Source organism: Danio rerio, chromosome 9 (genome assembly GCF_052040795.2).
Source record: "Danio rerio strain M-AB ecotype USA chromosome 9, GRCz13ab, whole genome shotgun sequence".
In the NCBI taxonomy this organism is placed as follows: domain Eukaryota; kingdom Metazoa; phylum Chordata; class Actinopteri; order Cypriniformes; family Danionidae; genus Danio; species Danio rerio.
Window position 1 is genome coordinate 13,069,915 of NC_141029.1, and position 25,698 is coordinate 13,095,612.

General features: G+C 37.0%; 3 protein-coding genes across 6 annotated transcripts in view; all 3 read right to left on the reverse strand.

The window, feature by feature from the left end:
* Positions 1 to 25,698, reverse strand: part of LOC141376079 (uncharacterized) — a 996,984-nt gene that overhangs the window by 141,294 nt on the left and 829,992 nt on the right. The window lies entirely within an intron of this gene.
* Positions 1 to 25,698, reverse strand: part of igf2bp2a (insulin-like growth factor 2 mRNA binding protein 2a) — a 107,323-nt gene that overhangs the window by 48,144 nt on the left and 33,481 nt on the right. For all 4 annotated transcript variants that reach the window (XM_087265791.1, XM_087265793.1, XM_087265792.1 and 1 more), the window contains 1 exon segment: positions 2,732 to 2,780. In XM_087265791.1, the coding sequence (XP_087121917.1) occupies positions 2,732 to 2,780 (49 nt within the window).
* Positions 1 to 25,698, reverse strand: part of LOC147842282 (uncharacterized) — a 164,318-nt gene that overhangs the window by 11,614 nt on the left and 127,006 nt on the right. The gene's annotated exons all lie outside the window — the stretch shown is intronic.

Here is a 25,698-nt window from a genome sequence, read left to right on the forward strand (position 1 = left end):
CAGTCATGAAAAAACATTCTAATATGCCGATCTGCAGCTCAAGAAACATTTGCTACTTTTACTACAAATGTTAAAATAATTGTGGAAACTGATACGATTTTAATTTCATCAATACCTCGATGAAACGAAAGTTCAAAAGAACAGCATTTATTTGAATTATACAAATCTTTTTCAACATAATAAAAGACATTAAAATCCATCCAGTCCAATTGAAGCATTCATTTCTTTAAAAAAAAAAAGCATACTGTGCGCAGTTTTTTTTCTTCTTCTGAGATTAACCAAGGATTTTCTTACTATGGGTGAAATTAAAATGTCTGTATTACCTATCATTGGAAAACCTGTAAGGCTAACTTAGTCATGTGAAGCACTTCTTAGCCAATCACATAGTGATTTACTCTCCATCCCTGTGTACTGACATAGAGGCAGCGTTAGCATTAGTCGTTATGCTTTTTAGGATACTGATTTCAGGCTTGCCTTCAATAGGCTTTGCTGTAACTTTGCAGTTCAAAAATGGTATATAGTCTTAAGAGTATATATCCACCGCTTTTTAAATCATTTGAGTAACAAAATGTATTCAATGATCATTTATGCTCTAATCTGTAACAAGTGACTGTTCTTGTTCAGCTTTAACAATGGCAAATATCAGTATTATATATAGCATGGTACATATATTGGCCGATTGAGCGTGACAATTTTTACAAAGAACCCAAAAACTCAAGAGAGCAACGCAGAATAATACAGAGCCACAGTTTACAAACACACACACACAAACACACGCACACACACACAAGTGTGTGAGAGTATGCAAGTGGGCCAGTGATGATGTCATCAGGATTTACAACTGGGTCACCAGGGCTGAAAGCTCTCCAGACTGATTCGCATGGACTGCAGAGGAAGTGCACGTGTGTGTGTTTGGGGCAGAGCTTCTCAAACACAGAGTCACTCAGAGAATGAAGAGATGCAGCCCAGAGGAGACAAGTATGCTGACCACACATGCGCACACACATGCGTTCGTTTTACGCTTAAACAAATAATTGAAGGCTTAAGTCTATTTACCTGAATGTATTGTAATTACATTACAACATTGATGGCGTACAAACAACCTTATGAAATTTAAGCTTTCACCGGAAGTTTATCATTGTCTTTAAAACTCTAGCTCTGCATACAGTCCATTTAAAATCACAAGGTTAAAGTTTGTGGATAATATATGTCCAGTTAAGCTGAACTCTCCACCTGTCAGCATCCAGTTAACAAAGACCGACCATCGTGCAGAGAACAGGTGATCATGCAGGACACAAATGCACACTTTATAAGATCTCACAGCTGGATCTGACAAAATTTGCAAGGTTTGTGTTTTGTGTAATTGTTATAATTCGTATTGTATACATTTTAGTTACTTTGTTTGACAGTTCTATCTGATTATTATATATATGTCTATCAGTATAGACAGAACTGATCAACAGTGATCAGGAGTGTGAATGTAAGCACAGTGTGCTCAGGCACTGCCACTCTCAGACCTGTCAAAATAAAAGTCCTGCCTCAAAAACAATGGTCAAACTAAAAAACATACTGGCCTATGCTGATTCTTAAAAATGACAAATATCAGAATAAATATATTGGCCTTGGTAATATAAGAGTAAACCACTACCAACACACACAGACATTTGGGTTTTCATATTTAATGAGGACTTCCCATACACATAATGATTTTTATGCTGTACAAACTGTATATTCTGTCCCATTACCCAAACACAACCCTCAACATTTTAAACTTTTGAAGCATTTACATTAGGGCTGGACGAGTTGGAGTAAAAGCAAAATCTCCATTAATTCAACATTTTAACTCGATTACGATAAATGAACAATTGTTTTATAATTTATTTCATTTTTTTGCTCTCATAGTTCACTGACAAGTTTTGCACAGTAAATATGTTTACATATTACCAGTAAGAGATTTCTGAACAAAGGGTGCATTACTTGATTGTAAAATAATTCAGAGAAAACACACACTATAATTATTTTTTGAACAACTGAAATTAATCTGCGCCGCCCATGCACGTCACCAATATCAAACCGATCAATCACAAAGCTTGTGTTATGCGTTGTCACAAAGTGCAGTTCAATTTTTTTAAGAGGTGCGGGGTATGTGACCGCGCGAAGGCTGTGCTGCACAATAAGCTTGCATGCGAAAGTAATTGAAAAAAAAATTTACCTGGAAAAACTAGATTAACTAATTAATTAGATTAATTCAATTTTTTGGAACCAATTCAATCATGAATATAACCACTTGAATAATTATCTGTGATAATTATGTGCCTACATGACAACTTTCTAGTACCTTATAATAGTTTCTAGTGCCTTATAAGAGGCTACCTTCATGGCTTTGTTGATTTAAAAATTACACCGATTATAGCGCAAGCCAAGATCGGATTTGGATCGGTACCAGCTGAGCTGACTGAAACAGCAAAAATATGCGTTATCCAACTGATATCCGATTCAAGTATTGGAGTCAGTGCATCTCTTAATTCAAATGACTTTTCGATTAATCGCCCAACCCTAATTAACACATTTTCTTTCTATATGATTTGATATGCCATTTTCATTATTTCAATAATTACATGTTTTAATATACTTGTTGGGACATTTTGATACAAGCACACACACTAGGTACACACATACACACCACACACATGCACATATACACACTACGTTTATACGCACACACACTCACCTCCCACTGGAGATGAGGAGGAATGTTCCGGATCTGAATCTTCCGACTCCTGTGGACACAGAAAGAAAGAGAGAAAGACACAGTGAGACAAAACACAAAAGTGAAAGACAGAGTGAGATCAGAGGATAGATGAGCAGCGCTGTTCAGCATAAACTCTACAGCTGAACACATACTGTATAGAAATCAATCAGATCCAACAGAGACTAAAGAAACAGTCAGGCCAATAAAAGCCAAGTGAAAATCATGTCTGAAAAGAATTTGAAGAAAAAGCTATTGATTTACAATTAAAGTTGTCAATGACACTTAACAATAAAGATTCATTTGTTAAATCAATTAGTATAAGAGATCAAATGGTGTCTGTTCAACGTTGTAAGAAATTAGTCTGCCTCGACCCAACCTCCACTCTAAATGGTGTGTTGATGCTCATTTGCCAAAAGGGTTGAATTATGATAGAAAAAATAAGTCAACAGTTTGTAGTCTCTGCATTGTTTGAGGCGAATACATCTTGACCAAATGATAACATTTATAGAATGGGGATGGGTGGGGTGCACAGAGAACTATAGTTTCAGCTAACAATTTTCTTTAATGGTCTACTTGAGAATATAATAGAAAATCACCAACATCTTGAACGGCCATAGGGCGGGGTAAACTGCTAACATTTGTTCATTCATTTTCTTTTTGGCTTAGTCCCTTTATTAATCTGGGGTCGCCACAGTGGAATGAACCGCCAACTTATCCAGCATATGTTTCACGCTTCCCGGATGCATTCACAGATGCCCTTCCAGCTGCAACCCATCACTGGGAAAAAAACTGCTAACATTATATGAAATATCGATTATATATGAATGTGTATGTAAAGTTTTTTTTTTAGAAAAAAGCATTTGAGCTGATGTGAAAGTGGCGCAGTGGCACATTAGGTAGTGCTATCGCCTCACAGCAAAAAGGTCGCTGGTTAGAGCCTCGGCTGGGTCAGTTGGCGTTTCTGTGTGAAGTTTGCATGTTCTTCCTGCGTTCGTGTGATTCTCCTCCGGGTGCTTCGGTTTCCCCCACAGTCCAAAGACATGCGGTACAGGTGAATTGAGTAGGCTAAATTTTCTGTAGTGTATGAGTGTATGTGTGAATGAGCTTGTGTGGATGTTTCCCAGAGATGGGTTGCGGCGGAAAGGGCATAAGCTGCATAAAAAAAAAACGTGCTGGATAAGTTGGTGGTTTATTTCACTGTGGCGACACCGGATTAAAAAAGGGACTAAGCTGAAAATAAAATGAATGAATGAATAAACGGACATTTTTTTAACAAGGTAATAATTAGATAAACAATATTATGCAGTTACTACATTAATATCAGGTATCAAGACAAACTTGAACAGAAATGGTTGTTAACTGTATAAAAAATGTAAAGATATTCCAATAATCTACAAGAAAACAAATTTGTGTATACTGTAGGAAATACAAAAAACAAATCAATTTAATAAGCCAAATAGTAAACCCATACATGGCTAATACAAGACACTAATTAATATGTATATCACACTATATTTTAATAAACCTGCTGTCCCTGCTGCATTCTACATTTGTTAAAAACCTTTAAACCAATCACAACCCCATTGCATACACTATAGGCATTCGTCCAATGGCATAAGCTTAGGAGAGCGAGTGAGAAAGAGAGAGAGAGAGATGGATTAGTTCAGAGAGAGCAGATCCCTCATTCACTCCTTTGCACCAGAGCGACTGTGTCTGCGCTCCTTCATTCATCGAGTCCGAAGCTACCGACACCAAAGCCACACAAACCGCTCCACCACAAGCTGTTAACAACTACATTAAAATGAGTGGAACTGAGCTGGCCAGAGGAAAGAGATTTAAAAAGCAGCAAAAGAGAGACGCTGAACGAGATCTGCAGTCATTTTCACTCTCACTTCGTTATGGCTCTTCTGCAGGTACACTTCCTTAGGACAAATGCAGGCTGAACAGCCTAAGGGTTATCAATTACTGATGTCTGAAAGTACTATCATTTGATACTGATTCGGATCATTGTTCACTGAGTCACTTTGAAGCCCAATCATTTATTCATTTATTCAAAGAGACTCATAGGTGATCGTTATATATTTGCTGTATGATAACGTGCCATGGCTATAAAAGGCGCAATGATACAGCACCTGAAAATTATGCGATTGCCAAATTTCCGTCACCATAACCAACTTGAACACCTCCTTGCAAACATGGTGACATTTTAGAGAGATGACTCAGAACATTAAATTTGATGCAGATTCTGAACTGTGCATATACGAATCGGAATAATATTTGCCGGCCGATTTTCAGGTGAATAATATCATTGCGCCTGCTGCAGCCATGGTACAACACCAAAGTTCCTTGATTTTTACACCAGGATGACAGTTTAATTCCTAGACATATTGACAAAGAAAACAGCAACTATTCTATTGGTCTTAGTACATAATGCAGCTACAGAAGTAGCTCAGTCAAACTTTGAATAGAAAAATTATCAAAACTCTGGTCATTTTTGAGCAAGATGCTAATGTAGGGCTGGGCAATAAAATCGGTATGGATATTTATTGACGGACACCCTTTTCAATATCAATAAACAAGATTTGTTGTGAGGTTTTGGTATAAAGTGCTATAATTTTATCAAATTTATTAAATAAAAAAGGATGTAAGGATGTCGCCAGAATGGCTTTTTGCTTTCTTTTCTTGTGCATCCCAGCCACTAGCTCCCCATCTGAAATATTTTTTTTTAGCATATGGGGGTAATAGAGTCATTTAACTTCACAACTTGTAATGTTGCAATATGTATTTGAATAATGATGAGTAGTTCCTTTACTTAAAAGCTCAGATTTGATTACCTTAATTAGTTTTGTTGACAGAGTTTGATGTTTACTTTATCATTATTATTGACACCTTACAGATGTTGATCTACCTTTACCATTGCACACACTTTGTAACATTTTATTTATCAAGTTTGAGAATGTCTTTAACGCTTATATTTATTTTATAATAAAGAGATCAGATATTTTGTTAAATATTTAAATAATATTGTTATTATATTTAATGCTTTTGACTATTAAAACTCTTTGGCTTAGAAATGTAGGTAAATTAAAATAAAGGGGTTAAATAAATATAAATCGTAATATTCTTAAATGTATTGATAAAAAAATATTTAAAAATGATTCCTATAGAATGATTTGTAAACATTATATTGTGATTTTTTTGTTTTATTTTTTTGTAAGATCCACCAGACCTATGCTAATGGTCTAATCCAATTCAATAATCTATGCTAAGTGCTTCTGTCAGACCCGGAGATCAGCTGAATGGATTAAAAATTTGTTTCTTTAAGATCCTTTTTTGGTTGTCAATTGAAAACACAGTGATACTTCCTTGACTCAGGTCTTTACATATTTCTCACCCTCTAACCGGCACACTTCGCATTACTCCAGTGAGTACTGCGCTCTGTAAACCTTGACACTTCAGTCACCTCAGCCTTCAGTGCATCCCTTCAGCTTCAGCTAATGCTGCGGCCTGCAAACGGTCAATCCTCCTGAGCTTCCTTTGAGAAGGGTGAATCGGGGACGTCCCATCTGACCATGCAGAGTTCAGCTAGCTCAAACCAACACTCTTTATCCTGACCATTTAATTAGAGCTTCAACTGAAACACAGGCTGCGTCTGACACCGCCTATTACGCAGTAGGTACTGCATTCGAATTAAACCAAACCACTAAGTCGTTAGAAAAGTAAATTCTATACAGAATGAATGTAAAAAGTATGAATGGAATTCAGACGTACTACATACGCCATTTTGTCATGGTCACATGACCTACCTGCGCCAGTTGCGTTGCTTTACTCTCATTCTCGAATTCTCTTACAGGGCATCATGAGATAGCACAGCGTGCATGGGATGCGCACTCTAGAATCTCACCGGAAGTAGTAAGTCATCCGGGTTCTTCTTGTATACTGATTTTCGAATTCTATGAATTCAGCCATACTACTCGGCTCGCATAAGGATTTTAGGGTACTATATAGTATGAAAGTATGCGGTTTTGGACGCAGCAACAGTGTCTACCGTGAACTTATCAGTGCCTTTTAATACACTTATGTCAATATTAAATGTCACAATACCGAATATATCACTGGGATATTTCTTAGCAAAAGAAAAAAAAAATTATTAATAATACTTTTAAGTAAAAATAATAACAGAATTGTACAGTTTGTATTTGTCATGTAAAATTGATAATATCAGTAATTCATTTAACAGCCTTAAGGGGAATGAAGTGACATAAATATCAGAATTCATTTGAAAAAAAATAATAATAATCAAATCTGTGTTTGGAAAATGAGTAAAAAAACTCATGATTTCCACAAAAATAATAACCAGCATAACTGTTTTCAGCACTAACAATAACAGTAAATGTTTCTAGAACTGCAAATCAGCATATTGATTTCTAAAGGATCGTGTGACACTATATAAATTTATTCTAAAGCATTTTTGGTTTCACTTTTTAGCAAAGTATGTCCAGAATGTTCTTGGTTTCGACCCAAAATTTTAATTGTGCTGTTTGTCCAGTAATTTTAAGTTGTAATAATCATATAAAATACTACATTATTATAAATAAAATTATTTAAGATTAAGATTAAATGTTATTTAAATAATGGTAAAGTTGTAACAATAATGAAAATGTGAATAAAATTCACAAAAACACTAGATACTGGATGATAACACAACTCATTTTATGAAATACTGCAGGCCTGTCACGATACCTATTTTTTTGTTGTACGATATATCGCACCAAATACATTGCGATGAATGATATTATTGTCATTTTAAGACCATTTTATGCCACTCATTCTATAATGCCAGAATGACAATATAATAGAATCATAATGCAAGTACACTCTTCCAAACACATCATATTTTATCCTTAAGAATATTTCATTTAATAATAGTCATTTTAACAATTACTAATTAGTCACTGAATCAGAATGTGAAATAAATAAGAAATGTTAATGAAAAAAAACAAAAAAAAAACAAAGTATAAAGTAACCGAGGTTGCGATATCTGCTGATCTATTTTCAGTTGTCAGACGCCACATTAAAATATACTAAAGTAATTTATAGTAAATATAGTGTTTTTTTTAAACCATACTGACCACACTAACAGCTCCAATATGGATAGAGCTGTTGCACAATCAGCTAAAATGTTGCTAGAATTGTTTTTTATGTATAGGTGTCAGAGGCCACCATCTCCGGCCTTCTAAGCATTACATCATTCTTTCACTCTGATCATGCACACCTGAACAGAATCCCGTTAATGACCCACGTACCCTTTATAAGCCAGCACCAAACGCTCATTCAGTGCGAAGTCTTGTTTAGCCCCGGCCAGCATTTCTGAGCGTTATTCCTGACTGATTCCCTGTGTATTACTCCAGCCTGTTTCTTGACTCTGCTTCGCCTTCTGCCTAGTGGTGGGCAAAGCGAGGCTTCGTGAAACACTGAAACTATCGAAGCAAATGTGTCGAAGCTTCGAAACGTTTCGAAACACCACTCTACGGCGACACCTAGTGGTCATTTTAATTGTATTTCACTGAAACAGCTTCAGCAAAGAACAGTTGAGCAAATTAGGGTATGAAACCCCACTTTGTAGCCATAAATCTGCAAGTGGTTTAGACGAGCGGTTAGAGTCCGTGACCACTATGCGGGAATAATGGGTTCGAATCCAAACTGAAATAATTATTTTGAAATGCTTTAATAGCAGTTGGTAATGCTTTGTTATTGTATCGTTTTGTTTCAACATTGCTCTGACATACGAATAAACACCTTGTAAATAAATTTGTATTGTTTTGTTCATAAAACAGGGTTGTTGCTAGATCAGATACAGTCGTGGCCAGAAGTTAACAATAATTATTTATATTATTAATTAAATTTCCCATTGTATTTTATTAACGTATATCCAAAACCTAATCCCATCACAGTACTGTAAAAATATGAATTATTGTTTTACAGTGTTACAAAAATGATGCTAAATTGATGGCATATCCGTAGCTGTATCCTATCTAGACTACACCATAAAACAGTAACATGATTAAAATATATTAAATCATGATTTTGTAGTATTTGGACTAGTCGGGATTCGAACCCAAACAAAATTATAATACAGCACTGTTGTGCACACGCACAGTCCACTAAGCCATACAAGATACATATACGTTATTGATCATGCCAGTCAAATGCAGATTTTCCGGGTCTTGAAACGCCTCTGAAATGATCAATGCTTTGAATCGCTTTAGTCACGTGACCAAGTGTTTCGAAACACTTTAGTCACGTGACCTGGGTGTTTCATGCTTCGGTGCAGTGTTTCGAAACACTTGCGCTTCGGGATCTCGACACTGTGTCGAAACGTCAGTTTCACGTCAGCCATCCTTACTTCTGCCTGCCCACGACCCTCGCTTTGTATACGGACTCTGATACTCGCTGCCTGCCCACGAACCACGCCTGTTATAAGGACTCTGATGTTTGCTATCTGCCCACGACCCACGCCTGGTTCACGGACTCTGATACTAGCAGCCTGCCCTCGATCTATGCCTGGTAATACTCACTGTGTCTATCCATCGCCAGTCTCTTGTCATCATAGACTGTTGTTGTGTGTCTGCACGTTAGTGCATATTGTGTGTGTGAATGAGAACTTGAGTAATAAATACTGCATAATGGATCCCTCCGTGTCAGTCTTCTCGTTACAATAGGCAATATATATTGCCTTACCAAAAATTATTGAGGTCATGTCCATGTATTGTGCTATAAGCTGATATATTGATTATTGTGACAGGCCTAATATACTGTGCAAATCTATTGTATAATAAGAAACAAGATGTAAATCAACTCATTTTAAAAATACAAATACTGCCTATCATTTAGAAGAATGTTATTCCACATCTGTATGACTTCTGCTTTTTTTCATATAAAATACATCACTACTTTCCTGAAGTATACTTTCAAAGCTTTTTGCTTATTAACCTTCTTCCAAATATCTTCTGTTTAGGAAAAAAAAGATGTACAAAACTTGATTGAGGTTCAAATGCAGACGTCACAACATATGGACTTTCTTCTTCTGTTCAAAGTCTTCTTCTTTTTACCACCACAACTATCTGTGTTCTTTTCCTCTCTCCTCCATCTCTCCTCCACCCTGCTGGGGTGGAAAAAGTGACAGTGTTCTCCACAACTCTTCAGGGGCTCCTCATTTTCAGCATGCCTGTGGCAGCACTGGATTACCGAGCCCTTCCTGGACGTGCAAACGCCCTGCTCATCACAGGAACCTCAGCACCAGCATCTACACATTCACAAATGACACGTGTGGAAAAACCTTCAACTGAGATGAGCTCCGTCACTTGACCGTTGGTGCTTGCATAGGCAAAGAGTCTGTTCAAATTGCTTCATTTCTTTCGCCCATTTCCTTATACTGCTATAAATAAAACGTCAATAAATGTAAAAAATGTAATACTGAAGATAATATATTGGTATTTGGTACTACATTGACTTACAATTAAATATTCATTCATTCTTTTTCTTGTCGGCTTAGTCCCTTTATTTTACGCAGCGGATGCCCTTCCAGCCGCAACCCATCTCTGGAAAATATCCACACATACACACACACACACACACACACACTCATACACTACGGACAATTTAGCCTACCCAATTCACCTGTACCGCATGTCTTTGGACTGTGGGGGAAACCGGAGCACCCGGAGGAAACCCACGCGAACGCAGGGAGAACATGCAAACTCCACACAGAAACGCCAACTGAGCCGAGGATCGAACTAGTGACCTTCTTATTGTGACACGAAAATTTGTATCCATTTCTCAGTGAATATAGGCAATGTATTTTGGTGCATTTAAGCAAAGCAGATTTATTAAACATATTTATTAAAATATTATTTTAGTCACCAAACGTACCTAAAATTTTAAAAATGCAATTAAATTCAAGCATAATATTGCAAAAAATAAAAATACAAAATTACGACCTACAACAATTTTTTTTCATTTATTTGCTTCTCTTGATTTATCCCTTTTTTTATGTATATTTAATATTTTTCTATAACATAAATTTGGGTGTACTAGTTTTTGAACCGTTAGAAATGCATTTAGTTTTGCATTAAATGGGTTCGTTTTGACCTGCAACAAGGAGTTCATTGCTGCTTTTAAATCATGTTGCACTGTGTCTGTTAGATCAGCAGATGGCATTTGCAACACCGGCGTATTGATAGTTATTACCTGCTATTCACACACAAAGTAGGCCTGCCTGAAATTATAAATTAGGAAAGGCTCAGTAATACATGGGACAGATTTTCTATTCTCAATTTTCAATTAATGTTTCTTCCCTTTGTGCTGCTCAGTTTTAAAAGTGTCCACAGATACCGGAGGGCTGATCTCAAAAGGAAACATAAGTATTTTACGTTTTGTCAGTTTAGTGGCTAATTCATACGAATTCATACAAGTTCAGTCATACGAAAATGTACAATTGTAAAAAGGAGGCGTGGCACCCAACTCCACCCCTAACCCCAACCATCACTAGGTGATGAGCAAATCGTACTAAATTGTAAAAAATGAACAATAGGAATGAATTAGATCATACAAATTCATACGAACTAGCCACTAAATCAAAAAGTGACAAATTTAATTTCAAAGAAATAAATGTAGCCTATTGTACATTTTTTAATAATAATAAAAATGTATTATGTTTAATAAATAAATAAATAAAACAGCACAATATCAGGATCAGATCTGTATCAGTCAATACTCAAAATGTTGGTATTGAGATAAGATCGGTTCCAAAAAAAGGGTATTGGTGCATCCCTAATATATATATATATATTATGACTAAAATAAACTCACTTTTTGCAATGAAAGATTTTGGTTTATTTTAGAGAAAATAAAAGAGTTATCAGAAATACCATGAAAATAATTTTAGTTTAGAGTTTATTCATGTCGCTCTCATACACACACACATAATGCCACAAATCAGCTCAATCACACACTGAAACACTGAGGACCGCATCTCTGAGGACAAATTTATGTTGTGCCGTCAGGTGGGGGCAGGTTTACTAGCTTGTTATTTTCGAATCTCTTCAGTGAGTATTTGTTTATATTTATGTGTAATGGAGCTGAACCCAATGGCCTTTTAAAACCGGTCTCACAGACCCCTTCACCCCAGTCCAAAACCACCAGCGCTAGACGATGCAGGCTGAATGCGCTGCTTACCGTGTGTTTGTTGAGCGCAACCAAGCTGTCTGCTGCTGGTTTAGAAAAGGGTGCCAGACAACTAAATAAAAAAACACTCTTCTCAATTTCTGCCTCTGAATATCTGAGGGTGGCCGCGTTCATTTGAAAAGCTAATATTTACAGCCGGCAGCTGTAGCGCGAAAGCTAGAAAGGCATGTCTGCGCACACGCTCGCATACAGATCCTCAGATCCATGCGGACGGTTTGCCGGGCAGCAGACAGGTCAGAATAGCACCATTCACCTTGGGCCAGGACCTCTCAGACCTGCTAACGACCACCGTCCGATCATCCCTGTCAGCCAGACGAAATGATATTCACCATACATAAATCACCCAGCCACAGTGAGGGCACGTGAGCTAATGGGGCGTCACACGTGTACCAACTTTCAGCCATATTTCTTGTCATTGGAGTATGGGAGTGAGGTGGACTTTTCAGTCACATACACAAAAAAAAATCAATTCAAAGGTAATGGGAAAAGACTGCCAATCAGAAAGGGAATTGAAATGAATAAATTTAAAGCTGTTTTCGATCAGAGTGACCTCCATTCACCTCCTGATTCAGCGATGATCAAACTAAACCACTATACCACTCCTTATGAAGCTTGAAATATTAACATATAGGGTTTCTAGGTCTAATGAGGCCTCTCCTCATTAGAATTGGGAAAATGCTGTCAGTAGCTGATTTTGAGCACTGTTAAAGGTATAGTTCACCCAAAAATGACAATTTACTCATTTTCTACTCATAATCGAGTGGTTTCGAAACTTTATGAGCCTCTTTCTTCTGCTGTACACAAAACAGATATTCTGAAGAAAAATTAAAACATGTAACTGTTGACTTCCATAGTATAAATGGTTAAAGGTTTCTAGCTTTCTCCAAAATATTATTTCAATTATTTTCGATGTATATAAGTGAAATGCAGATTTCTGAAAGCAATATTACCCTACTCAAGTATGCTGATGACATGGCTGTGGTTGGAGTAATGGTCAAAGCAAAGAAGAAGCTAGAGAGGGCCTACATTGAGCACACAGAACATCGAACCGAATGTGAAATCTGTTAAAACCCAGCTCTGACATTTGAATCCTTTAATCTCAATGCATACAGATCTCTTGGAAGAAGCAAACATTATGATAGGCAACATCCAGAGAAACAAGAAACACACTCATGCAGAGATGAGACATAGTGGCTCCACTCCATATGGGTGGCAGGACACATGCACTCACACTCCTGAGGCTTGCAGAACTGACACGCGGCAGCAGCTCGAAAGCCACAGAGTTCCAGGTCTGTCCTATACATCCCACAGCGCCGCCTCATAAACATTCAAAGAGAACAAAAGCTAAGTCAACATATTCAGGAACACGAAATGAATGAAATGTTATCCTACTACAGATGTTTCATACTATGGGTTGGGAAGCTACACAGACACTATAAAAATACACACATTCCTGCTTTTTATTTTTATTTTGGATGCACAGAAACAGCCCCAATGGGTTCACCCTAACTCTCAAGAGCCTCAAGATAAAGAAGCATCTATGTTTGCAAATCTGTGGGTTTTCTTGAAAAGTTCATAGATTTGTAGACATGTTTTGGAAAAGATGGGAGCATTTAGTTCTTGAAAGCCACATTACAGGAAGATCAGATCTCAGTTTGCTTTTCCTGCAGATGCAGATTTTAGTGTAGCTGTGCTAAAAAATGGTGTGCTGAATAGGGTTGAGCGATGTCGACCAATTTGGCATCGTATCATGTCTAATGTGAAACATAGACATCATGGAAACATAGAAACATTTTACCCATAAACAAATCATAAATAAATAAATATAAGTTAAACACAAATTACCACCTGTCCATCCCTTTTTTCAACCGGAGGTTGGTCGGTAAAAAAGATGCACAACCAATAGTATCTGAGGTTTTCACTGAAATTACTAAAAGCACAAGTGTGAAAGTGAAAGACTGAAGCAGTGTACTGACGCTGTAACACGCTACCTGATAGATTCACAAGGCCAAAGTGTCGTCAGATAGAGAGAAGATCAATTAAATATCACGTTTAACAACTATAGTGAGACGCGATCCAGCAGTACATCCTTGATAAACTGTCTGACGTGCACTGCTCTCTGGAGCTAAGAGTGCATGACAGTTTGTGTGTGTGTGTGGTCACGTGATGTGCGTTTTCAGTGGACGGAGGGCTATTTAGAAATGCTAGGTAAAACACGGTGTGGATGTGGACCATTTTCATTCTAAAATGCCATTTTAAGACTAAGACGTATTAGTATAAATTGCTAATGAGTGTGTATTTTTCACAAGCAGGTTTGCGACGGGGGCAGGGCGGAGGATCGGTGATGCCGGCTCAGCATCGTGTTGTCTATTGGCCATCGGCGATGGACGATGGCATCGTCTATCGGCTCAACCCTAGTGCTGATGTTATTAAATTCCATGTGAACAGGAAGTTGTTGAGACTTTTATTCCAGTTCCCTGACGTTCTTTCAATTGAATTAGAATATTGGGTAGGGGGAGGGGCTTTCTTTTTGCTCATTATTCCCTCATAGCAAATAAACGGTAAGAGAGGCATGGTTATCATGGCAGATTATTGTGCTAGCAAAGTAACACCACTCCAAACACGGAAGCAAATGGTCAGAATTTGATTGAAGATCACAAAAAAATATAAAATAACATTTTTTTTTTCACCAGATGAATAACAATGTGCGCTAGCAAAACAAACATTGTACATTTGGATTTCACATGGACTTTAAGATTTGTGTGGATCAATAGTTTGATTGGTTTTGTCTTTATTGTACTGTCCTTAAATTTTTTTTTGCCAAAATGGGAATTTTATAAAAAGGCAAACATTGAGTTCACACTTTTTAAAGCAATAACAACAAAGCACATACTGTTTAAGGACAAAATGTTTCCAAAACCAGGGGTTTTCAAACTGCAAATCACTACAAAAAGTTACAACAATGAAAACAACAATAGATAAGATAAATGATAAAAGATTAAAATCCATAGAACGGAAATAGTAAAATAATAATATTAATAATAACAACGGTCATAATAATATGATAGTCAATGACTGCTAGTTCATGGTTTCCGCTACATTTATTCTTCCATGGCGGGGCGCCACGTCAAAATTCCTCTCCCCACGACTCCATTACAAGCTTCTCATTTAATGTTCTCATCTCATTCTGTTTTTTTTTTTTTGTTTTTTTTTTAATAGCAGGTAATAATCGCACCAAAAGTTATCAAAGGGTAAGTGAATTATAACAGCGCAAACTTTTCTGTAACCGACCGTAGTAGTGCTGTGCGTCATTTGTTTAACCCTTTCAGGTTACGTGCTGACTGACTGACTGGCTGACTGACAGGTGGGTGATGCGTCAGCAAACACGACGTAAAGCCGTTTCACTTTACTTCAGGATGCATTAAAACCGCTCGGTAGGTCTATTGGAGACGTTCATATATGTTCAAGGGAAATCTAATAAATGTTGGAGACATACTCGTTATATAAATGCACTAAATCGCACTTCAGCAGCGTTTATTTGAGAGCGCACTGCGCACAAGAAGATCTGCGATTGAGCAGCGTGTATTTGAGGGTGTGCAAGAAGTTTTGTGCACGAGCAGAGGAAATTGGCGCGCAAGCAAAGAGATTCGCATGCTCGTAGGCTATTACATAAATGCGATCCCGACTCACAACATTTTTTATTGAAATAACGCCACAGATAGTTCTGTGTAAAAAAGGCCTGCCACCACAGCTGGAAAAAATCCTAGAGGAAACACTGTAGTTATAAATATTACTTAGTGCTCACCAGAAGAAAGAAACTCAAACAGGTTGGATGTTGAGTAAATAATGACAGAATTTTCATTTTAAGATGAACTATGCCTTTATATGTTAACCACCTCAACAAACTAAGGGGTCAGTCTTTTTGTCAGAACAGTTGCTGTGAGTACATCTGTACAATGGTTTTGTCTCCTTTGAACACAAATGTGTTACTTCCTCCACACTGTTACAAACGAAGTCACTACAGGAACTAAAAGTGTAAACAGTCCTGTGTCACTGGAACACTTTGTGCTTTTCTAAAGGTAATAGAACAAACACTTAAAACAAGATTGTGTATAACAGCGTTGTTATCCCACCCTGAAAAAACTTCCTCACAGCCACTGCATTGATATGCAAGAATATTTTTTTTTTTCAGAATTTACCATGGTTAAGAAACCATTTTGTACAGTTACTAATTGTCTTTATGAATGAAAAAAAATATTTACCAGATAAAGAAAAACAGATATCCCGCCAAATAAACATCATAGAGAAAGGCAATGTTTTAAAAACATAACTGACACCAAAGATCACACGTGACAGTGCCATGCACAGCTCTTGCTCAGGGAACCATAGTGTAGTGTAGAAATTAACCATTATATACACATTACATTGTTACTTGTAATTAGGTCTGGGAAATGTGGCCAAAACATTAGCATAAAAAAATCTATATTCAAATCAGTTGATATCATCTATTTATTATCACCATGATTTGAAATGTTCCTGGATAAAAGGGAAACTGCTGAACTGCAGTTAAAGTAGAATTAAAAATGAAACTGAATTGAAAAAGAAATTATATGAAACTCTGGAGGAACCAGTGGATGGCATGGTTATGCAATGACGCTAAATGATGACCTCAAAACTATTGACCTTATTCTCCGCCGACGAGCGGGCACTGCCATTTGAATCTTTTTGGCACGAGACTTCCGGTCTCATTCACTTCCATTCATTTTTAGACATTAAAAACTGCTTGTTTCGTTGTTTGATGTTGCAAACTGATATTTCCTTGTTGTATTATTCTACTTGGTCTGTATAGTCATGCAAACATTTGTTTGTAGAGCAAGTAGTTTGACCGTTTTTTGCCATTTATTATTCCTAGTTATTTCTCCCATAGGCAACTGAAACGGAAGTTCTAAGACAATCGCGAAAACGCGCATTTCCGCATTTGAGAATAAGGTCAATTAGCCCTCCTGTAAATTTGTTTTTCTTTATCAAAGATTTCCCAAATAATGTTTAACAGGGCAAGGAATTTTTCAGTGTTTTCGATAATATTTTTTTCTTCAGGAGGAAGTCTTATTTGCTTTTTTTCAGCTAGAATAAAAGTAGTTTTTAATTTTTTAGGGTCAAAATTATTAGCCTCCTAAGGAGTATATTTTTTAGATTGTCTACAGAACAAACTATCGTTATACAACGACTCAATCACCCTGAACTTACCTAATTAACTATGTTAATTCTTTAAATTGTGCTTTAAGTTGCATACTAATATCTTGAAAAAAATATCTAGTTAAATATTATGTACTGTCATGGCAAAGATAAAAAATAAATCAGTTATTCTAAATGAGTTATTAAAACTATTATGTTTAGAAATGTGTTGAAAAAAATCTAAAAAGCAACTGATATAATTATAATATTGTCTTATTCAGATTAAGGTACATGATTTGATTACTGATGCAAACAGTCAAAACAATTAGCATTTTACAAATAACTAAAGATCAAATCATATCAATATCTTGGCTGACCAGATGTAGCTAAATATCCTTTAAACTATATTTTATACCATGGATTTACTTTTAAGAACAAAACCATTGTACAGCAGCATGACTTCTCCATCTCTCTCTATCTCTCTCTCTCTTTTGTTGGCTGTCGCTCTCGGTCTGCGAGTGAAGGCTAATGAGAATGCAGTGTGCTCACCTGCCTGGCTGAGATCCTGATGCTCCTCATGGGTAAATGGAGGCAGCAGTTCCCTGACAGGCCCTGTGCTGCTGTCAATATTCACTCATTCAACCAGCAGTCAGTGAGAGCCACTCATCAACTCCCTAACTCGCTTTAAGGAAGAAAACTTTATGCAGCTGCTTAAGAGTGCTTAATAAAAGGACTTGAGGTTTTGAGGAAGAGAAAAAAATGCTCATTACATAAGAAATCGGGTTAGGAATTAATTCAGAATGTTCACATTGACTTACATTTACATTTGTACATTTCATAACTGAGGGTTCTTTATGTCATTATTTGTGCTGTAGGGGTCATTGTTTGGATCGTCATAACAAAATTCTACTTTTTAGGCACTGCTCATTCTCATATTATTTATTCTGTAGAATAAAGTTTTTCCTCAATGGACTTTTACTCTCCCATTTTTCCTCTCAAACTATTGTTTAATACAACATGCAGAGTTTCTCCACTGTCCAAAGCACATGAATATGAGGCATGAAATTGGCTGTCAATTGGTAAGCATTGAAGCGTTTCTAACACCACATCATTTTATACAGAAAAAGTTGGCACAGCTAAGGGTGGTTAACTCAAAACAATAATAAAAGCCTTTATTTTCTAGTTAAAATGCCAACAATTGAGGGAAAAATAAAACTAGTCATTTGCATCACTGGGCGATAAAAAAAAAATCTATTACAATATAATCATCTCATATCCTAACAACGAAATGCATCACAGTTCACTGTAGTAGCTTTCCTTTCAATTAAATCAATTTCAAGAGTTCACACTTAGCTAATGATTGATTATAAAGCTTGTTTGGCATGCTGTCCTCAGAGAGCCCTGAGCTCTTAAGATCCTCGAGCCCGGGCCTCCCTCTCATTGCAAGGCGAGAGGGGAGTTTGAGTGTAGTTGCTAATGAACAGATAGCGATTGCTCTTAAGAGATAATTACTTACTAGGAGCATGTCTATGGTGCCGATTTGGATTAGTCAATTAACTTAAGTTGCATGTTATTGGACGGTGGGAGGATACCAGTGGGCCCGAGGGAACCCCACTTGAGCACGGGGAGAACGTGTAAACTTCGCACAGAAAAGTTGGCTGGCTTTGTAAGGACTAGAACCAGTCTTCCTAGACATTCTTGCGGTGCTGTGAGCCACCGTGCCACCCATATAGGAAAGGAGGAGGTGTAAGGGTGAAAGGGGGGATTCTTCAAAATGAAGATGACTGTGGTATGAAACCTAGGGTATTTATAGTGGCTAAGGAATCGTCTGATTGGTGAATTATAAATTGGATAATGCAGAATCAGCCACAAGCAATCATAAGCATGTGATGCTCTCAAAATTAGTTTATAAATAAACTTCACTAATAGTTTATTTATATACTGAGCACATGGAAATGACCATTAGATTTTTTTTACTTATTAAAGTATATATATTTGCAAATGTACTCATTCATATGTGATTATATTTTTTACTCTATAAGAAAGTTTGATTAACCCTTATGTAATGCTCAAATTGACTACCCTTTCATTATGTTGGGGGCTGTGTTTGCCCCATTTACTTCCATTCCAATCACATTTTGATTGCAAAGCCATGACATTAAAATTGATCATGCATTCTTGATTGTTGGTGTTTTTTTCCTGTTGGGAAGAGGTCACACTTTTCATTTTTAACGTTTGATCATCAGTTGGCAGCATTAACCCTTAAGACTGGAATGTGCAAAAAAGTTTCTGGCTTTTATATGGAGTTCAGTGGAGTAAAACTGCAGATTAGAGCATGCATGCATAAAAATGCTTACTATGTTTACAATTTTCTCAAACATATCAAGGTAAGTGCGCAAAGGTCCCTCTCACACTCGCTCACATACACACACACACACACACACACACACACAAACACACACCATACTTCATATAATCATATAATTTTTATTCAAAAAGCTTTTTTGCACTGCAAGTAATGATCAACAGTACAAATTAGTAAATTTACCTTTTCCTAACAAGGAAAACCAGCAACAATCAAGATTGCATGATGATTAGTGTCATGGCTGTGTAATCAAAAACTGTGATTATAATGTAAGTCAATGGGGCAAAAACATAATGAAAGGGTAGTAAATTTGCCCAAAATGTATTGTTGAATTTTTGAAAGTTTCCAAATCGTTTTCCCAAAATATGCATCAAAAAAGATTTAGCTCTAAAAATCATTCTCTTTTTCTGAAACAGAGAAATTTGTGGCCAAATTAAGACTCCAAATCCCCCAAGAGTAGATGAAAACATCCCCAACAGCACATAAGGGTTAAGAATAAAGAATAATTATTTATATTACAAAACATGGCAGGTCGGGCAAGGCAGTGGCGCAGTAGGTAGTGCTGTCGCCTCACAGCAAGAAGGTTGCTGGTTCGAGCCTCGGCTCAGTTGGCGTCTCTGTGTGGAGTTTGCATGTTCTCCCTGCCTTTGCGCGGGTTTCCTCCGGGTGCTCTGGTTTCCCCCACAGTCCAAAGACATGCGGTACAGGTGAATTGGGTAGGCTAAATTGTCCGTAGTGTATGAGTGTGTGTGTGAATGTGTGTGTGGATGTTTCCCAGAGATGGGTTGCGGCTGAAAGGGCATCCATTGCGTAAAAAACTTGCTGGATAAGTTGGCGGTTCATTCCGCTGTGGCGACCCTGGATTAATAAAGGGACTAAGCCGACAAGAAAATGAATGAATGAATGAACATAGCAGGTCTGATGAAGCAAATAGGACATGATCTGCAAATAGCAGAGATGAAATCACTATTTTCACTATGATCTTATTTAAGCTCCTGTTTACATATAAAGCTGCTAGAATGGCCCTGACAATCCCCCAAGCTGAATTCAATAAAAAATTAAAACTGAAAATCAGATTTCATAGATGACACACAGAGAACCATCAAGATTTTCAGACTCTGTCTGGGGAGGGGGTGGGGTCGGATACATTCCCCATTTCATTGTTATTACACATAATACTTTTTTCTATTTTTGAATTTGGTTTATTTCTATGTTTGAACTGTTTGAGTTTTTAACAAAATCTGGGTCAATTTCATGTCAATGGCTCCTTTACAAAATGTATTTTACCTGCTGTACATGGTGATATTGCATAACCCTTTCACTGGATATAACATTTAATACTTCAATCAATGAAAATCTGCCAGATTTGAAATGTTTAACTATTAAATGTTACTTTTCAAGTTTAAACATTGAAATGCTGCACTGCACTTTATGCTCAGCTTCTCTGCAATACAGCCCGACTTCTTTGATCTGACTTGAAATCTCCATCATTTTGACATTGACAGGCCCTGCTAAACCACTGAAGCTGATCAGCCTTAAAAATGTAACCAAAAAAAAAATTGTCTTTAGGAAATAGTTCCCACAAACATGAAAATGTCATTAGCATCCACATAATGATTCATTACTGTGTCTTTAAAAACATTGCATCTATACTTATTTAAAATAAGTTTAAACAATAAAATTATTGAGATTTTTTAGGAACAACTTAATTGTTTAATCGATTTGTGATCAGAAAACATGAATGAATTGCTTGAAACCCTGCATATTTACAGTGCGTTTTATTTAAAATTTGTTTTAAAAAAGGAGAGTAAATTTGTTTGGGTCTTAAAAAATATATATCTTCTGTTGTTTTTCACAAAAAGACAAAAAAAAAAAAAAGTCATACAGGTTTTTTGGGAAAGACTCGAGGGGTATATTACATAACCTTTCCTTAGATGATTTTTAAAATCAAACTATTGCATACCAATATAAATGATATTGCCTCATATCAAATTGTTAATAAAAAATTTAATAACACATTTATAATCTTCCCTGCAGGCAAAACTCACAGAAATTAAGATATGTAGTGAGCAACTACAGTCACAGATGACTAAGTTATCATATACAGTAATTATCTGTTACCCAGCAGGAAGATGCAAATAATATTACCACTAACTTATATCCTACAAAACACTTCTACACAGCACTGCAGATAAGGAAGACAGATTTCTTTGCAACTTTGGGATTGCTACAGGCAGTATTGATGTTACTACAAATGCAATATGTATGCGCTAAATCGCGCTCTTTGCAGATAATACAACTGAAATGGTTTTAAAAAGGGAAAAACATCACAAGCAAACATAAAAGATGAAACTTCAACTCATTTCACTGAGATGCTGCATTCAGGGGCGTAGCACCAAATTCTTGGCCCTGTACCCTCTCAATGTAAGTGGGCCCCCTACACATTTTTTTTTTAATTATTTGAATATAAACATGCACAAATAGTGTTTTAATCTATAATCAAATAAGATTATAATAATGACTGGTTCTTTCATTCACCACCAAATTGATGCATTTGGCCTACTTGAGCTCAAATACCTTTAAACCGTAGGCTACATCGGGTTTGTGTACTGACATTTTGATCCATGATACTGATGCAAGTTTTGATTTAAAAACATTTATTTTTGAACAGGAGAACACGAGACAACTGTACCCTCAGAAATGTTAGCTGGCCTGGCCCCTAATTTACTTACAGCAACAAGCAGCCTGGTTGACAAACTAAGCTAAAGATTTAACATTAGCATACATACATTACTGGGCTCGAAATTAACTTTTTTACTTGGTAGCACTGGTGCTCCCAACTTCAAAAAGTTAGGAGCATCCCAAAAAATTTAGGAGCACCCATTTTCTTTTTAGTTATGCGCCGATCTTGATTCTTAATGGCCGATTTTGATTAGCACACGTACATCTCAGAGATGTCTATTTGACGTCTGCATTCACATCTGCAAGACATACAAGACGTTTCCTATCAGATGTGAAATAGAATTCTATTAGACATCTTTAAGATGTTTGCGATTCAGAATGTGTGTAAAACTGACATCATACAGACGTCTGCCAGACGTTTGTATACAGCAGGTGCTTTCCAGATCAAGAGATCTTTAACAGACATCTTGCAGATGTATACAGACACAAAATTTCAAATACAATGGCATTTCAACCTTTATACCAATACAAGGGATAAATTAAGTATATAATATCTTATATTAGTATTACTTAATTGTTTAGATTTTAAAAGGCACATTAACTTCTTTCACATTTACACATGGATCGATAATTGCAATAATTTGACCATAAACAGCTGAAAAAATTTATTGGAAATAAAAATTCATTCTGTCACAAGGGGGCGCTTTAGGAGCGCTGAAATATTACGGTTTCCCTAGTAATGACTGTACACAAATCAGCATTATATGCGACCAAAATGGTCGCAATTTCGAGCCCTGCATTAGCAGCAGCTGTCTGGAGTTGACTATGTTAACTTTAATTAGATGTAGTTTCATAACAAGCAAACTCAGTTCACCTTTTGAAAAGAAAGCAGTCATCAGCTGCTTCCCCTCATTCTGCCTCCTTTCTTTTTCCTTCCTGTCTTTCTTTTTTTGAAAGCCCGATTTGGGCTTTTTGCGCAGCATGATCAGGCTCTAGACTCACTGCGTTACTTGTTTGCCGCCGGCTGCCGTCTATGGGCGGACTAAACCATTTCGGGAAGGGGGGGGGGGGTGTCATCAATATATTTTGAAATAAATAATGACATTGACATCAATTGGAGGGGCAAATTAATTCGAAGTAGGCTACAAAAAAAATAATAATAACAAAAAATTGGTGGGATTTTAAAGGGCCCTCTCCCTAGACGGGGCCCTGGGTAGTCAGGTCCACTTTTCCCCCCACTACCACGAACATGGCTGCATTTAAAAGTACATGTACAAAGATTATTAGTTAATCACAGTTTACAAAGTCGTGCTCTAATAACTGCTGCAATAGTCACACACACACACACACACACACACACACACACACACACACACACACACACACACACACACACAGCACTCAGTCACAGCCCTGCAGACTGCCTGACACAGACTATGAGGTCAAGAAATATCCAACTCAGGTTCATTAATGATACAAATACCTGCATACATTTCGGGACAGCACGAAATACATCCTAGGAGGTACATTTTTTTTTTTTCGAAAATCCACCGGAGGCAGTTCTGTACACCTTTTCAAATTTCTCTAGCGAGTGCCATTTGCGCCTGCTGTTCTGGCCGCAGTCGACTGACTGACTGATCGGCCGACCGATACCCCTCACTCACCCCCTTCCTTAAACCCAACCGGTAGTGTTCTAAAAAGCACAGATTGACACGATCACCCCCTTTACTAATCCCAACCGACAGTTTTAAAAAGCAATCTAGAAAAAGAAAAGCCCATGTCTTATTTTTACCACATTTTCAAGTTTTACCATATTCTCCCAATGTTATTTACTTGTTTATTTTATTTTATTTTTTGCCATTTGTTTTTAATTTAACTGCTTTCTAGAACTGTTCTTTGCCGGACTCAAACCCTGTTGTCGTGGTCAACTCCTCCCTGCATCTCAAGTTCACTGACGTTCGTGTGAGCTACTGGGCAAACTGGTAACAGCAGAAAAGCTGTCCACACTGACGCAAGTGGTCAGCTGGTAGAGTGAAAAGAAACAGAAGCCGTCAACGATATCATACCACCCTGTAGCATTGGTTTTAAAGATGAAATGCAGCCATACATACTTTCCAGAAATGTGTAAGGGGTACGTTTCCTACTGAGTCTATGTTGGACAAATCACACAAACAAGAGTGACATTTAGCTAAATATCAATAGTGAGCACAACTGCAGATGTGATGTTGATTTTATACAACAGTTCAAAAAAGTAATATTGACTTTGTGTATTTTTGACTGAAACAGTTCTAGTTAGTTATTTTCAATTGAAAATAGTTTCAAGATTAACACTGGAATTACTAGAATTCTAGAACTAGAATGGCCATAACCATTCATATAAGAAACTACATGTACACTGGGGGGAAAAAAGTATTAAACACGTCACCATTTTTCTCAAGCATACGGGGCTGTTGACTTAAAAATTTCACCAGGTGTCGGTATCACCCAAAAAAAAATCCATATATGCAAAGAAAAATAAACTAATTAGTCAACAACAAATTAGGCTATGTGTAATAAAATGAAATGACACAGGGAAAAAGTATTGAACACATGAAGAAAGGGAGGTGTAGAAAGGCAGTGAAAGCCAAGACAGCAACTGAAATCTCTCCGAAGTTATTCAGCAAGCCTATGCCCTTCCTCACTGTAAATGAATATTAGCTGTGTCAGTCCAACATCTACAGTACCAAAATGATGAAGATGAAACCATAGTGGAAAATTCAGCAAGACAATGATCCAAAACACAGCCAAGGAAACTCTCAAATGCTTTAAGAGAAAGAAAATCAAGCTGTAGAATGGCCCAGCCAATCACCTGACTTAGATCCAATAGAAAATACAAAATAAAGATCAGATTTGATGGACGAGGCCCACAGAACCATCAAGATTTTTTACACTCTGTTTAAGTCACATATGAGAGTCTACAAGAAGTCTAGCACTGAGCCAAATATAGCAGTGTAGCCTGCAGGTACATTGTGTTAAAGATTTGCCTAAAGATTTTAAGAGATCACAGGATTTAAAGGCAGCCAGAGTTAGTGCACTGGTGCAGTAAGTAATCAGGAAGCTGCTAGTTTGCTTTCAAAGCATAGTGTTGGGAGTTGTTGCTGTTGTTGGGTAAATAAAGAGTCTGCCAGCTGTTTCCAGTCTCGCTCCATTTTATGGGTCAGACGCGGCACCAAAACCCCAGCAACACGAATCTGCAAGTATTTATCAGTTATTTGTGCTTTCATCTTCCACAGGTAACAGTGATCTGCTCGCTCTCCTCTTTGAGAAATATCTGCTGTAAATAGCAGCCCCATTAGAGAAACACAAAGAGTACTTCTGGTAAAGAGCTCGTCCACTTTGCTCCAGGATATTAATGGTTGAGACAGGAAGGAGTTTACTCCACTCCGCATCACTAAAACGACTAATAGACTATACTTCACAAAGTTTCAGTCATAACATT